Source organism: Nomascus leucogenys, chromosome 4 (assembly GCF_006542625.1).
Source record: "Nomascus leucogenys isolate Asia chromosome 4, Asia_NLE_v1, whole genome shotgun sequence".
Taxonomy (NCBI): Eukaryota; Metazoa; Chordata; class Mammalia; order Primates; family Hylobatidae; genus Nomascus; species Nomascus leucogenys.
Window position 1 is genome coordinate 107,836,532 of NC_044384.1, and position 14,231 is coordinate 107,850,762.

Genomic DNA, 14,231 nt, shown 5'->3' on the forward strand with positions numbered 1-14,231 from the left:
TTAGGGTTTAATGACCAAGGTCTAGCCTGCAGAGTTCCATGTCACATCTTCAGAGAATAAATACCACAAGACAGACACAGACATAATACACACCTGATAAAAAACAAAGGAAGTTCAACTCCCACAAATAGCCCTGTTGACTTGTACCAGAAAAGCATCTACTTCCTTCTACTTTCACCATAAATGCAAGTAGGTGTTTGTCACTAAGAGTAGGACACAATAAAAGAAAGTAACCCCAGCCAGGTGCGGTGGCTCATGCCTGTAATCCCAACACTTTGGGAGGCCGAGGCAGGCGGATCCCCTGAGGTCGGGAGTTTGAGACCAGCCTGGCCAACATGGTGAAACCCTGTCTCTACCAAAAATACAAAAATTAGCCAGTGTGGTGGTGGGCTCCTGTAATCCCAACTACTTGGGAAGCTGAGGCAGGAGAACTGCTTGAACCTGGGAGACGGAGGTTGCGGTGAGCCGAGATACCGCACCACTGCACTCCAGCCTGGGCGACCGAGTGAGACTCTGGCTCAAAAAAAAAAAAAAGAAAAGAAAACAGAAGAAAGAAAGTAACCCCAAAATGCCAACCAGGAGAAGAAAATTTGCATTTCTTTTCAAAGAACAGGTCCACCAGTTGACAGGACTATTATTTTCTAGCACATATAGGACCATGAGATCAGAAAAATCAGGTGTAAATGCTAAAGTTTAGAAAAAGAGTCTATAGAGAAAAAGTGGCTGTTCCAGAGGAAGAGAACCTCAGGTACACAGGGCTGCTGCTTCACACATCAAATTCTGTGTTGAACACACACCCAGAGTTATGCAATGGGGAGATCTTATAAGTACATACAGGCACTCTGAAATGACCATCATCCCATGTCTCACTCACAGACCTCAAAGTCAAAATCAGTTTCAATTTTGGATTTAAAAATCAGTCCAATGGAAAAATACACTGGCAACACAAAAACGCTGTATTCATTTTTTGTTGTTTCTTTCCAAAAGATGATCAAAACAAAGATGAGTTTTTCTCCTGTTTTCTTAGCACTTAAATGTGACCCTCTCTCAGAGTAGTAACATGAATAATAGTAAATAGCATTTAAAAATAAGGTAAAGAGGCTGGGTGCAGTGGCTCAGGTCTGTCATCCCAGCACTTTGGGAGGCCGAGGAGGGTGGATCACTTGAGGTCAGGAGTTCAAGACCAGCCTGGCGAACATGGTGAAACCCCATCTCTACTAAAACTACAAAAATTAGCTGAGTGTGGTGGCATGCACCTGTAGTCACAGCTATTCAAAGGCTGAGGCAGAAGAATCGCTTGGGCCTGGGAGGCGGAGGTTGCAGTGAGCCAAGATCATGCCACTGTACTCCAGCCTGGGTGACAGAGTGAGTTTCTCTTAAAAAAAAAAAAAAAAAAAAAAAAGTTAAAGAAAGGAGATGATGCTAGAAAGACTTTGAAGCAAATATTCATTAATTCAGTGTTTTATAATGAGAAAGGTTAGGGTATGGTATAATAAAAAACCCTGGGATATATGCTATGAAGTTGTATTTTCTATAGTTTAGATGAAAGAAAACTAAAGGTTAGAGGTTAAGTGATTTGCTCTAAGTCATAAAGCCAGCACTAGTACCTACATCCTCTAACCTTCTGGTTTCCCCTTACAGCTTACTATAACTTAGAAAACATTAGACAAAGCCTGCTGGATTCATAGGTTTAATGATAATAATAATAAATAATTTTTACTTGTGGCTTAAAATTATACATTAAAGTTTCTACAATTCTAAGCTTAACAAATAGCCCTTTCCCAAGCCTATTAACATGTAGTACGTGTAATAGGAAGATCTGACATGATTATTTCAGCTACTATATTGGTCATCAGTTGTGGTGTGGTCTATAGGGTCCTTTAAGAGAATGTCTGCCTTGTAAGGCTCAGACACTAACAACCACCAAAGATGGGAACTAGAGTCTGGTACTTGGAAGCACAGTTATAATCCCTCTCTTCTGTCACCACCACTTACCTTGACGGGTACTTCAGCGAGTAAGCAGCAGCCAAGAATCCACCTAGGTTGTGCCCAAGCAAGATCATTTTGTCCAATCCTAGGGCATATCTCCACTCTTCAATGGATTCCACAAACTGATTCTCCACTTCTTCTGCGTCACTGTCAAACCTGGGTCTACTACTTCGTCCAAAACCCAACAGGTCAAAAGCATAGACAGGCCTGTTGGTGCAAAGATCTCCAAAATTCAGTGCCCAGAGCCCAAGACCTCCTCCAAAACCATGGAGAAGGACAAGTGGAGTCTTATCTGAAATATTATGAGAGAACTTCAGTGTCCATATTTTATTTCCATTAGATATGCGAACAGGTTCTTTTTTGTATGTGCAAGGGACACCTAATGAAAACAGAAAAGAGAAATTGTTTCATTTTATTACTTCTGAGAAGGGAAGTATTCTCAGAGCAACCAAAAATTACAAATCATCTAGTATCCAATCTCATGATTTTAGCTTTTATTGTCAGCTATTTTTAAAAAGTACACATTTTATTGAAGTAAATAATCCTAAATGACCATGTTTTACACCTAAGGGGGAAGATCTGCCTCAGACAAACCTCAAGTAACCTGTGGTCAAGGTCTTTGGCAAGTCATATTACCTTCTAACTTCTTTCCACATCTATCAAATGAGGGTATTATACTCCTAGAACTGAACAGGAACTTAGTGGTTACTGAATCCATTATTTTAAGGTCTCTAGCTTTCCAGACAATTTGTAGAATACTGTCAGGTGTTCTACAATTTCAAGGTGGTATTCTTTTGTTAACTTTGAATTGAAGTCAGACTCAAAGGCATCATTTTCCCTTAAAAAAGTAATCATGAATTTAGGGAAGGATTACTGGTATCTATATTAAACATGTAAGTGAAACCTTAAGTCATTTCAAAAAAAGTTGACAAAGTATTGTAGGAACTCCTCAGCATGACACACCAGGTAACTTGGGTCCAACTCTAGTAATCTTCCAGAAAAAGCAAATAGTCACAATTTTATAGACCAAAACTCTTTTTTACCTTCAATGTTGTGAGACTAAACTCCCAAACATTGCCTAAAAATGAAATTAAATTTGAAATTCATTTATATTTAACTATCAACTGAACAGCTGCATTTTAGATATACCCCTTAATTATTTATGCATATTCACATACAGTAGACAAGACACTGAAGAAACATGAGTTTCTGCCTTTTAACCAAAGAAATAATCTCAGGTTTTGTATCTACATAGTGGCAGCAAAGAAAAAACCTAACATTCATTCAGAATATTAATAGAGCACATGCCCATAAGTTGGGGGAAATACCACTAGTTTAGAAAAGGGGCTGCTTTGGCTTAAGTGCCAAGCCAAACCACTTCAGCATTTTGAACACACACGTCTGTGTATTCCCATAAAAACCATCTGTATAACTATTAGAGAACTCACTCCACAGTAGCTTACTTTCATGTCTGATACTAAAGCAGAGACCAATTCACATTCCTATTTGCATCCCTAGAACCAAAAGGAAGGGAATCATTATGTCTGTTAAATGCATGAATTGAGAATCTAGCACCCCTTTTTATCTCCCAATAAGAATTTTTTTATTTTGGTAAATCACAATGACATCTTTCTTAGTTTTGTAGAGAGCAAGTTTACCCAAGTATATGGAATAGAAGTTCATTATCATGTTAAAAATCCATGTAATAACTGGGTGTGGTGGCTCATGCCTGTAATCCCAGCACTTTGGGAGGCCGAGGCGGGTGGATCACCTGAGGTCAGGAGTTCAAGACTAGCCTGGCCAACATGGTGAAACCCCATCTCTACTAAAAATACAAAAATTAGCCAGCTATGGTGGCAGGTGCCTGTAATCCCAGCTACTTGGGAGGCTGAGGCAGGAGAATTGCTTGAACCCAGGAGGCAGAGGTTGCAGTGAGCTGAGATTGTGCCACTGCACTCCAGCTTGGGTAACAGAGCAAGGCTCCATATAAAAAAAAAAAAAATCATGAAAGATGGCGAATTATCCCTTCCTAAGGATATATCCAGTTATGGTCACTTACTCCTGAATCATTCAAATGCACAAACAAATTTATTAGTGGTAAAGAGAATGAAAAATACGCATGTACAAACATCTGCACCTACATACAAAAATAACACGTGAATATGAATGGTACTACTTAATCCACTCCTTTAAGTAGAATCAGCAGAACAAAATTGCACAATAAATACCACTACTTAGAACTACATCCACAGATACCTTGGAATGCCCTGATGGTACAAGTTTGGGTAAATTTTAGTGCTCATAAGAAGGAAAAAAAAGGGCTTCCACACCACTGTAACTATAGAATCCTAGAATGCTAGAACTAGAAGGAATTCTACGGACCCCTTCATTTTATAAGAAATGAGAAGCTGAGCAAAGTGACTTGTCCAAGATCTTGTAACCACCTAGTGGCAGATCTGGGCCTAGACCAAGTTACCTGGGTCCAGTCTAGTACTTCCACTATACAAGGCTGCTTGCTCTGAAACACCTAGGATCTGTTCTCAAAGCATAGTCTCAAGCAGAGTCAGGGGGGTGTCCCTGAGACTCTTTGAGGAGATCCAGGAAGTCAAAACTATTTTCATCATAATACTAAGACTTTCTATTTTTCACTCTCATTCTCTAATAGGTATAGAGTCTTCCAGAAGTCACATATGTGATTATCCATCAGACTGAAGGCAGAAGCAGCAATCTTATGGCAAGCTAGACATTAAAGAGATTTGTAAACATGTAAACAATGTTTGGAAAGTATTTTTTTTTTGGTACAAATTTTATTTATTTTAATCTGTAATGGGTTTGTTACTATTATTTTTAAAGAAATTAATAAATTAACATTTTGATTATTCAATTTTCATTTCTATTTGAATTAGTAATGATAAATATTGATAATAAGCCCATAAACAAATCTCCCTGGGGTCCTTACTAATTTAAGAGTATAACAGGGGCCCAAGACCAAAAAGTTTGAGAACTCCTACCTGCCAGCCCCCGACATTCATTTCTGTACTTTCTAATGACAAGGAAAAGGAAAAAAGTTATTTTGCCAACAATGAACACACCACAGAATCTTATCTCCCGTTTCAGGGCAATGAGATATATTGGACCTATCTTAGTACACAGCTCTTTTAACTTACAAGAAGAAAGCCTTACATTTTAACATCTTCTCTTCAGCTTCTTTAAGGTGTGATGTAGATGTAGGGCACCATGTGGGGAGCCAACCAGTTAGCCATCCTGACCTAGGGCACCAAAAACAAAATATAAATAGGTGAGTTCATGCTCTTCTCAACTACCAATTGTCATATGCATAGAAGAAAGGCAGCACAGGAAATTTACTACCTGTGTGATGGTAAAGCTACGTGTGACAAAAGTGACCTAACATGCACAAAGCATGGTGGTAAGTACTGGGATACAGATATTCAACTTCAGCCTGTGTACTTACAAGTAGATCTCAAAGTCCATCTTATTCAGATTCCAAATAAACAAAAAGAGGATAAAATGGGCAGAACAAGAAAACACAAAAAATGCATTCCTCCCCACTGCAAGACAGCCTCTTATTGGGGTAGAAGTGCAAAAAAAGTTAAAGACCAAGAGCAGATTCATTTGAATGATAGTTTCACAGTGAATATAAAAAGTACCTCTATGGGGGTTGAGAAAAGGGGCGCCTTATTAAAATCTGAGATCGATCATTTTTTGGGGAAAAAAAAGGCTTCAAATCTCATATGAGTAGTAACATATCCCTAACACAAATCTGGGGGGCTGGTTTGTGTACAATCTCCTTAGGGTGAACTGGTTAACTGTTAATAGAAATACAAAAAAGCTTTGGGTTTCAGCAAACAGTAGATGAATAGAATGACCAAAGCATCCATCAGAAGACAGCACAACAAAGAACAAGGAGGCAGATCTGAGGTAACCAGTGAGGAAAGGCATGGGGAGGCTGCAGCTGACATACTTTGCTTGTAGCCAACCAAGGAGAGGGTGAGCCTCAACTCCTGGCCTGGCAGCCACAAACCAAAAGCTTATTGTAATAACCCGACATAATGCAGAGCTTCAGTAGTCATTTGACAGTTAGCAAGGGCTCGGTACATGGCTGGTATTATTTAAAATGAGAACTTTCTGATGAAAAAGAAATGAATTAGAAGAGGAAAAGTGAACTACTGCAGAGTCCAGATAAAAGGTAAGGGCCCAATCCAAGGCTTTGGCAACAGGGATAGAGACAAGAAGATGTAGGCAAAGAATATTTAAAAGGAAAACAGGTTGGATTTGATAACTGGTTGGATATAAAGAAGTTATAATAAGGATTCCCAGGCTTCTCTCTTAGGGTACCACTATAATGACAGACAACACAAGAGTAAGAATAGGTGTGAGAGGAAAATATGCTAAGTTTTGGAAGGGTCGTGATCCAACATCCAGCTTTTCTTACCTTTGTAGGTTCATCCTACTATGTTTCCCTTCCCTGTAGAATTTATCTGGATATAATGTATAACAGGTACTCAATAAATAATGTTTGCTGAATGATTAAGTCACTCACAATCCAGGGGATTCTCAGTCCAAATTATCCCCATTTCATAGATGTAAAAACTGAAGTTCAGAAATGTTAAGCACCAAGTCCAAGGGTATACAGCTAGCAAGTAAGTGAGTTTGATTCTGAGCCACTCCAAAGTGTTTTTTTCTCAAATGACTACCTTCCTTAAAATGTCTGAAGAGTTGCCCATTAGCTACAGGATAAAGTCTATATTTTCTTGGACCTGCACAGAAGGTACTTCGCAATCCATCCACAGGCTACCTCCGTCCCATCTTTTCTTTTCTTTTTATACATTGTACTTTTTCCAGTACCTCATATCTCTCAAAATTTCGTATGATTACATGTCTTTATGGCTTTGCACAGCTCTTATAAATTACCCAGTCTTAGGTAGTTCTTTATAGCAGCATGAGAATGGACTAATACACAGGCCATTAAAATAAAAGAACTCATGATTTTTAGAGGTTAAAGGTGAAGCTCTTTTGTCCTTGACCAGGCATTAGGTCTATATTTAACCACAAAAATATGAACTAGTGCCAACAAGAAATTACTTACAACTTAATCTCATCCATTGTTTTAAACAAACATCCCTCAAACCATATCACAATTATTTGCCAGACAGAATCAGAGGTCAATTAAAAAAATATTACAGTGAAATGAAGTATAAGCTACTATTGCTCCAACTGATATCACAGACAAACTGGGGCAAAGAAAACACAAATGCATTCTTTGCATTAAAAAAGGATACTTTTTTAAAAAACGACACTCAAAAAATAATTCAGACACTGAATACTTACTATGTACAAAGCACCAGAGTTTAAAAAGTTACATATCAGCCTGTAATGGAAGAATCATGCCTACCTCCACCAACTTACCACTTACCACAAAACCAACTTTCAAACAATGGGACTGTCTGTCCATGGATTTGCCTCCTAGTGACCAGCTCAACTCAGAGAAGGGGCAAAACATGTTTTCATGTTTGTAAGCTTACATTAAAAAGTAGGGATCTTCAACCATAAGAAGAGGCACCAACTCTCTTCAGGTTTTTACAGAAGCATTTTCATCAAAACAGATGACTTTTTAAAGTGGGTTTTTTTTCTAACAGAAAAATATATATTTAACAAAACATAGCTAGACATTTCCACTCTTAATGGAATTGTAAATATAGCACTCTTCCCCTAAGCCCTGATAATGTTTCTGTCCAGTTTTACCTTAACCAGATGATTAAATGTTTTACAGAAACTATCTTCTACTTCTTTAAGACACTCTACAGGATTAAGTGTTATATATATAATAGGCTCCAAGGAACATTTCCAATGAGTAAAAAGCAAGGGCCTTATCTTTTCCACCCTTTAGTTGATTCCTGTTTGTTCAAAGGTCTCATACCTTACCTTGCAACCTCTATTGCTTCAACCCTTTAAAACTTATCCATCCAACTCTACCTCCTGTCTTTGGGGTAAATTAATCTCACCTTCAAAGAGACCCTTTGCCCCCTCCCCAGTGGTATCCTATGCCATTCAGTGTTGTTCAGCATTCCTAGGTTTAGTATATAAAAGACTGGAACTAAGGACACAGGACTGAAGCTTGTCAGATATTCTGCCATTCTTCTGAGGTCACAAAATTCGAGGCAAAAATTAAATTCACATAGCCTACCTATAAAACAGTAAACTAGATTCAATGCCTCTTCCTAATAGCTTTGGAAAATAAATAGAAAAGCAAAACCTAACGTCTCTATTTTATTTAAGGAGACAAGCAATAAACACTATCATCCATCACTGAGGCCTAAATTCAACAGTGACCAAAGTGTCAACTGTAATACAAAGAGAAGTCATTCACCACAGGACCTATAGCTTTCTAATAGTAAGCATCTATGACATGGGGAAAGCTTACCAATGCAAGCCAAAAAGTTTTCTACACAGCCCCATCAGTTGGGCACTTACCTTATTAGCAAGCCAAAGGATATAAGCCCTAAAGCATCTAATCACAGAAACAAAACCAAAAAAAAAAAGGATTCTTATTTTATAACCATTGAAGTGCAAACTGAGAATCTTTTTAGTGAGCAGACTTTTGAGTAAGAAAAGTTATGAAAGATCACATCAGAGGTGACAATTCTAAGGAAAGCCAAGTAAGATGTATTTAACATATTAATAGAGTATATTTTACCTAAGAATCTGACTTTAAGTATCCTGAGTGAGAGATAGACACCGCTTTTTCCATTAACTTTTTACCTAATCTTTTTCAAAAAATATTACATCGTACTTATACTGCATACTATCAACACTTAAGTTTCCTGGTAATCTCTGTTTTGTTCTTTAACACATCTGTCTATCTACAGTATTACTAAACCTGAATTGCACAATCTATAAACATTACGAAACAGTGAAAGAGGTTTCAAAGTATTCTGAAGAAAATACGCAGAAATCTGGCCAGTTTCCATACACTCTTGGCCACTTAACATTTCTAATTAGGTTATAAGTAAAGAGGATTTCATTATATTAAAATTTTGTTTAAAATGGCCTCCATTCCTATTCTAGTACAGTTGAGAGAGAAAAATCATATAAACTTATTATTGCTCTTGATAAACTAACCTAAGCACAGTATTCTATCTCATTTAAAGAAACCATGAGGCTTTGATTTTTATTATAAATATCCAAATGAATTACAGGTATGAATACATATATTTATTTATATTTACATTTGTATTTATCTGAGATACTTCCTCAACCAATGACTAAAAACTTCCAAATTGGAAATTATAACACTTGGGTAAATAAAGACTTTTCTTGGGAATTGACTTTTTAAATCCTATTCTTGGGAAAGAGAAAAAGAAAAGAAAAAAGAGTACTTCGGGAGGCTGAGGTGGGAGGATTGCTTGAGCTCACTCAGGAGGTCATGACCAGCTGCCTGGCACATGCCTGTAGTCCCAGCCGCCTGGCACATGCCTATAGTCCCAGCAACCTGGGGCAGGGGGGAATACGGGGGCTGGGGGGCAAGTTGCTGAGGTGGCAGGATTGCTTGAGCCCAGGAGGTTGAGGCTGCAGTGAGCCATGATTGTGCCACTGCACTCCAGCCTGAGCAACAGAGCAAGAACCTGTCTCTGGAAAAAAAAAAAAAAAAAGAATATGGTCTCATACAGCTACAATTTAAGTGACTAACATGCCATTTTATTTTGGATAAATGATACTTAAGTGATTCAAATTATCACTATTAGATCAATGACAATCCAGGCCCTCTAATATATGTTAACACATTAATTAATACTGTTTTAACTGTCCCTCCCTCGCTTCTAACCTGTAACTTTTAAAGACTCAGATTGGTAGTATAAGTGTTTTAGACAAGCCATGTGCTGGTAACACATATCTCCCCATTGTTTCCTACCTTCATTCACAAAGTAAACAAACCATTTTAGAGTCACTTATATGACCTCATTATCAAACACACTTGAAGAAGCCACATGTGTACTCTACTTAACAAGTCAGTGACATTTCTTTGCATCAGTTCTAAAATAAGTTCATTCACTAGATAATAAAGAGAATAAAACTAAAAATCCTAGGTCTCAACTGAACAGTTTTAATAAAATCACCTCTCCATATGATTTTTTTAGTAACTCACAATCAGGAGTGGGAATTACAGAACCATGAGATTAGACTAACAATCTAACAATTAGTCAAGGCAATGTTTAAACCAATATAATGTTTCAAGAGGAAGAACTGACCTTTTTTTTTTTTTTTTGAGACGGAGTCTTGCTCTGTTGCCCAGGCTGGAGGGCAGTGGTGGGATCTCGGCTCACTGCAACCTCCGCCTCCTGGGTTCACGCCATTCTCCTGCCTCAGCCTCTCGAGTAGCTGGGACTACAGGCGCCGCCACCACACCTGGCTAATTTTTTTGTATTTTTAATATAGACAGGGTTTCACGGTGTTAGCCAGGATGGTCTCGATCTCCTGACCTCGTGATCTGCCCGCCTCGGCCTCCCAAAGTGCTGGGATTACAGGCATGAGCCACGGCGCCCAGCCAGAACTGAGCTTTTTATATCGTTTAGTTTTGGAGCAGGAAGGTAAAAATAGGATCATGGTCTGGACATGTTAAATTTGAGGAATCAGGCACAAACATCTGACAATTAGAAACATCACCAGAGTACAGAAGAGGGCTCCAGAAAGAAAATGAGATCTGAGTCACCTCCACAGACAAGACAGTTCAAGAAGTTTGAGTAAACAAGATAAAAAACAAAAACAAGGATGATGACAGAATCTTGGAAAATGACTACATTTAGAGAATGCAAAAAAAAAAGGGAGAAACTAATAAAAGTTATTGTTGGTCAGGTAAGGTAAGATAAAAGGCAAAATGTCATTAAGACCTAGAATGTCTAATAAGAGTTTCAAAAAGTAGTAGCTACCATTACAGTAACAAACACCAAAAAGGACCCAAGAAGAAGTATTGAAAAAACTAGAAGGCCATTGGGATGTGGCAGTGAAAAGTTTTGTGATTTTTAAGATATCAGGTGGCAAAGGTTTGGGAAGGAGAGAAGGCAGCAGAGAGAAAGGCACATTATCTTGCCAGTTTTTAAAAAGATTAGATAGAGAAATCCACTCTCCTATCTCCAAGGCAAAGACCTACATTCACAGTCTAATGTAAACCCAGTGGGGAGCTGGCAAACAGACGGAAGCAGGGAGGGGAGAAAAAAATCCCTTATTTATACCTTATTTATAGCATTTGATGATTTCCGTGGTGTAAATACTCCCACCATGGCCAATTTCAAGCTGCCAACGGTTGGCAAAATTCCTGAAAATTTAGCAATGGCTTGCTGGTACAAATCAACTCCAGCACACAACTGCAAATCACCCTTTTATGGTCTACCCTGCAACTGGGCAATTCTGTGACAGCTTCCTCTCAACTCAATTGACACTTAATCATTCTCTAGGACAACTTAAAGCAATTCACAGAAGTCTACTCTACTCTCATTACATTTAGCTTTCTCAACTGTATTGCAACTGAAAGGGGTTGGATGTTGAAAGCAAAATGGATCCCAGTATGCCTGTCTTCACTAAGTGCCACAAAGTAAAGGACAAGAATCATATTCTCCAAAAAGCCATCAGATGACCATTTTATAACTTTCCTGGCCGGGCGCGGTGGCTCACACCTGTAATCCCAGCACTTTGGAGGCCGAGGCGGGTGGATCACAAGGTCAGGAGATCGAGACCACGGTGAAACCCCGTCTCTACTAAAAATACAAAAAAAAAAATTAGCCGGGCGCGGTGGCGGGCGCCTGTATTCCCAGGTTCAGGAGGCTGAGACAGGGGAATGGCGTGAACCCAGGAGGCGGAGCTTGCAGTGAGCCGAGATCGCGCCACTGCACTCCAGCCTGGGCGACCGAGCAAGACTCCGTCTCGGGGAGGGGGGAAAACTTTCCTTTGTTAATGTTATCTCCCTATCTAAACCTCAAATGTCTTAAGGGTAGGGAACTGTATTCAAACAAGAGCCAAACATCCCACATGAGTCCCAATTCCAGTGACAGGCAGCAGAGATACAGGGTAAGCACCTCAGATTAAATCCAGACACCTCAAAGGGTTCCAATCCAGCCCTGCTACTTGCTGGCAGGCCGTTAGTAGCCTTTCCAGTGGCAGTTTCAACTGCAAAATGGGAACAATAGTACCCAGCACACAGGGTCAACCTTGGATTTAACAGGATCACTTCTGGGGACAGTCACTGGACACTGCTAAAGCATATTGCCAAGAATACCAGGAAAGCCCAATTCTGTCTAGAAACTATGGCTGATCAGCTGCTAAGGATTTTTTAATCATCTACCTCCAATGACCTCCAACCATCACTCCAAGCAATAAAACCCTTCCACGATTGTGTCCTGGACTCCCAGGCCCCACTACATCAAAACCAAATAGTCCACCTGAAAGTAGTGTCAAGAGTCAAAAATGTTGTGACAAACCAGATGAGAACACAACCTACCAATTAGGTTCCTACTTATGTCCACATAACATTCAACATTTCACCTCAATGCAACGAGGAAGTTCATCAACAAACCTCAACAAATAAACAAAACTCAAGAGAATAACTTCCTTTCTAATATTTCACAATTTTTCCCCATGACATCTTTCCAAATATCCCTGTCTTCATGGTACTCCATATTCTATCATTCAGGTTATGTTTCCTAGGCAAACTTCTCCAGACGTCTGAAGTAGAACCGACGTCAAAAAATTAAATATATATGGGGGAAGTTTACTTTCCAATATAAACGACAGGCCTTGAGAAACAAGGCAATAACCTCCATAACAATTTAATTATTCCACTCATTAACTATACTATTCTTCTACTAACAAGTGCAAGAAGTCATTTAGGTGTAGAAAAGAATAAATTCACTATACCTGTATATCAAAAAGTTTCACATTAGACATCTGCCCTCCAACTTCCACAGCCTCCTATACATTATGTGTGTTCTTCTAAGGCACATGCAACACACACTTCGCCAGTAAAGCCAGAATAATCCCAGAAGCGCAAACAAATAAGGGACAGTGGAGCTTGCAAGCCAAAGACCTTCATCCGAAAGATGAATTACCACATTTGAACGTGTATCTCTGTCTTAAGGGCTAACTTTCTTTCTGTGAAGTATCTGAAACCCACAGCCATACGCCCACTTCCCTAACTCCTTCTCCCCTCCCTCCTTCGCGGCACCCCCGCCCTCCCGCCGCTTCCCGGGCGAATTCGGGCCTCTAATACTCCCTCCAAGGAAGCGCCGCCCCTTCCTATGGCTACGGGAAGGATCGCCCAGCTGCTGAGGCTGGACAGAGCACAGCAGGTAGTACCTGTAGACTGAAGCCGCGGCTGGGAGGCCGACAGACCAGGTCATTTCCCGCGCCTCGCAGTCAGGTGCAGGGTCGACCGGGCACCGCCTGCCGGCCGCACTGTGCCAGGCCGGGTCCCTTGGCAGAGCCCGAGCCGGTGCGGCCGCCGCGGCGAGCTCTGTCGCCGGCCCGCGGGGCGGCTTACACAACAACGGGGCGGACCCTCCGTGCGGGGTCAAGGCGGCCTCCCGGCGCGGCCGGAATCAGGCTCAGACACCTCGGGCCCCCGGCGTTGAGGGGAGCCTCTCCCGGGCAGAGCGGCGCCGAGACGCCTCTGGGCGCCGCGCGGACTCATGCCAGGGAGGGTCGAGGAAGCGGCCCGTCGTCGCCAGGCGGGCGACAAGTCCTTGGTGCTGCCCGCTGGGCCCTAACCCAGCCCGAGCGGAGGGTGCGCGCCGGAGACACACGAAGCCCCCTGCCCCCTGCCGGCTGCGCTTACCTCTCTCCGGTGCCGGCAGAGTCCACCTCCTCCTCCTCCGCCGCCATAGCCGCCGCCGCGCAAGCGCCGGAACTCACCTCGAAGCCGGCTGACAGGCCGACTGGGCCACCCTGGGCCGGCTCGGCACTTAAGGCGGCGCGGGCCGCCGACGCATGCGTCTTCCGCGCACTAGCACGGCCCGGCGGCGCGCCCGCGTTTGCGCGTGCCAGGCCTTTCCTCCGCCATCCTCAGCCAGCACGCGCGCGTTCTCCCGCCCGACGCGCCCGGGAGCGCGGGGCGGGACAGTCAGCCCAGAGGGACTGGCGAGACTCACCCGACTGAGTTAGGTGTTAGCTAATTTGAATAATGACTGTATTCATGCATCAACCTGTCAGTGTTGGCTGTCAGGTGGCACTTTGGG

At 41.3% G+C, this 14,231-nt stretch overlaps 1 protein-coding gene across 2 annotated transcripts in view; it reads right to left on the reverse strand.

Moving 5' to 3' along the window:
- Positions 1-13,995, reverse strand: part of ABHD5 (abhydrolase domain containing 5) — a 30,084-nt gene extending 16,089 nt beyond the window's left edge. For both annotated transcript variants that reach the window (XM_030812007.1, XM_003256937.4), the window contains exons 1-3: positions 13,832-13,995; positions 5,173-5,258; positions 1,996-2,368 (exon numbers count right to left, since the gene is read on the reverse strand). In XM_030812007.1, the coding sequence (XP_030667867.1) occupies positions 1,996-2,368; positions 5,173-5,258; positions 13,832-13,878 (506 nt within the window). In that variant the 5' untranslated portion in view covers positions 13,879-13,995. The remainder of the gene's footprint in view (positions 1-1,995; positions 2,369-5,172; positions 5,259-13,831) is intronic.
- Positions 13,996-14,231: the final 236 nt, after the last annotated feature.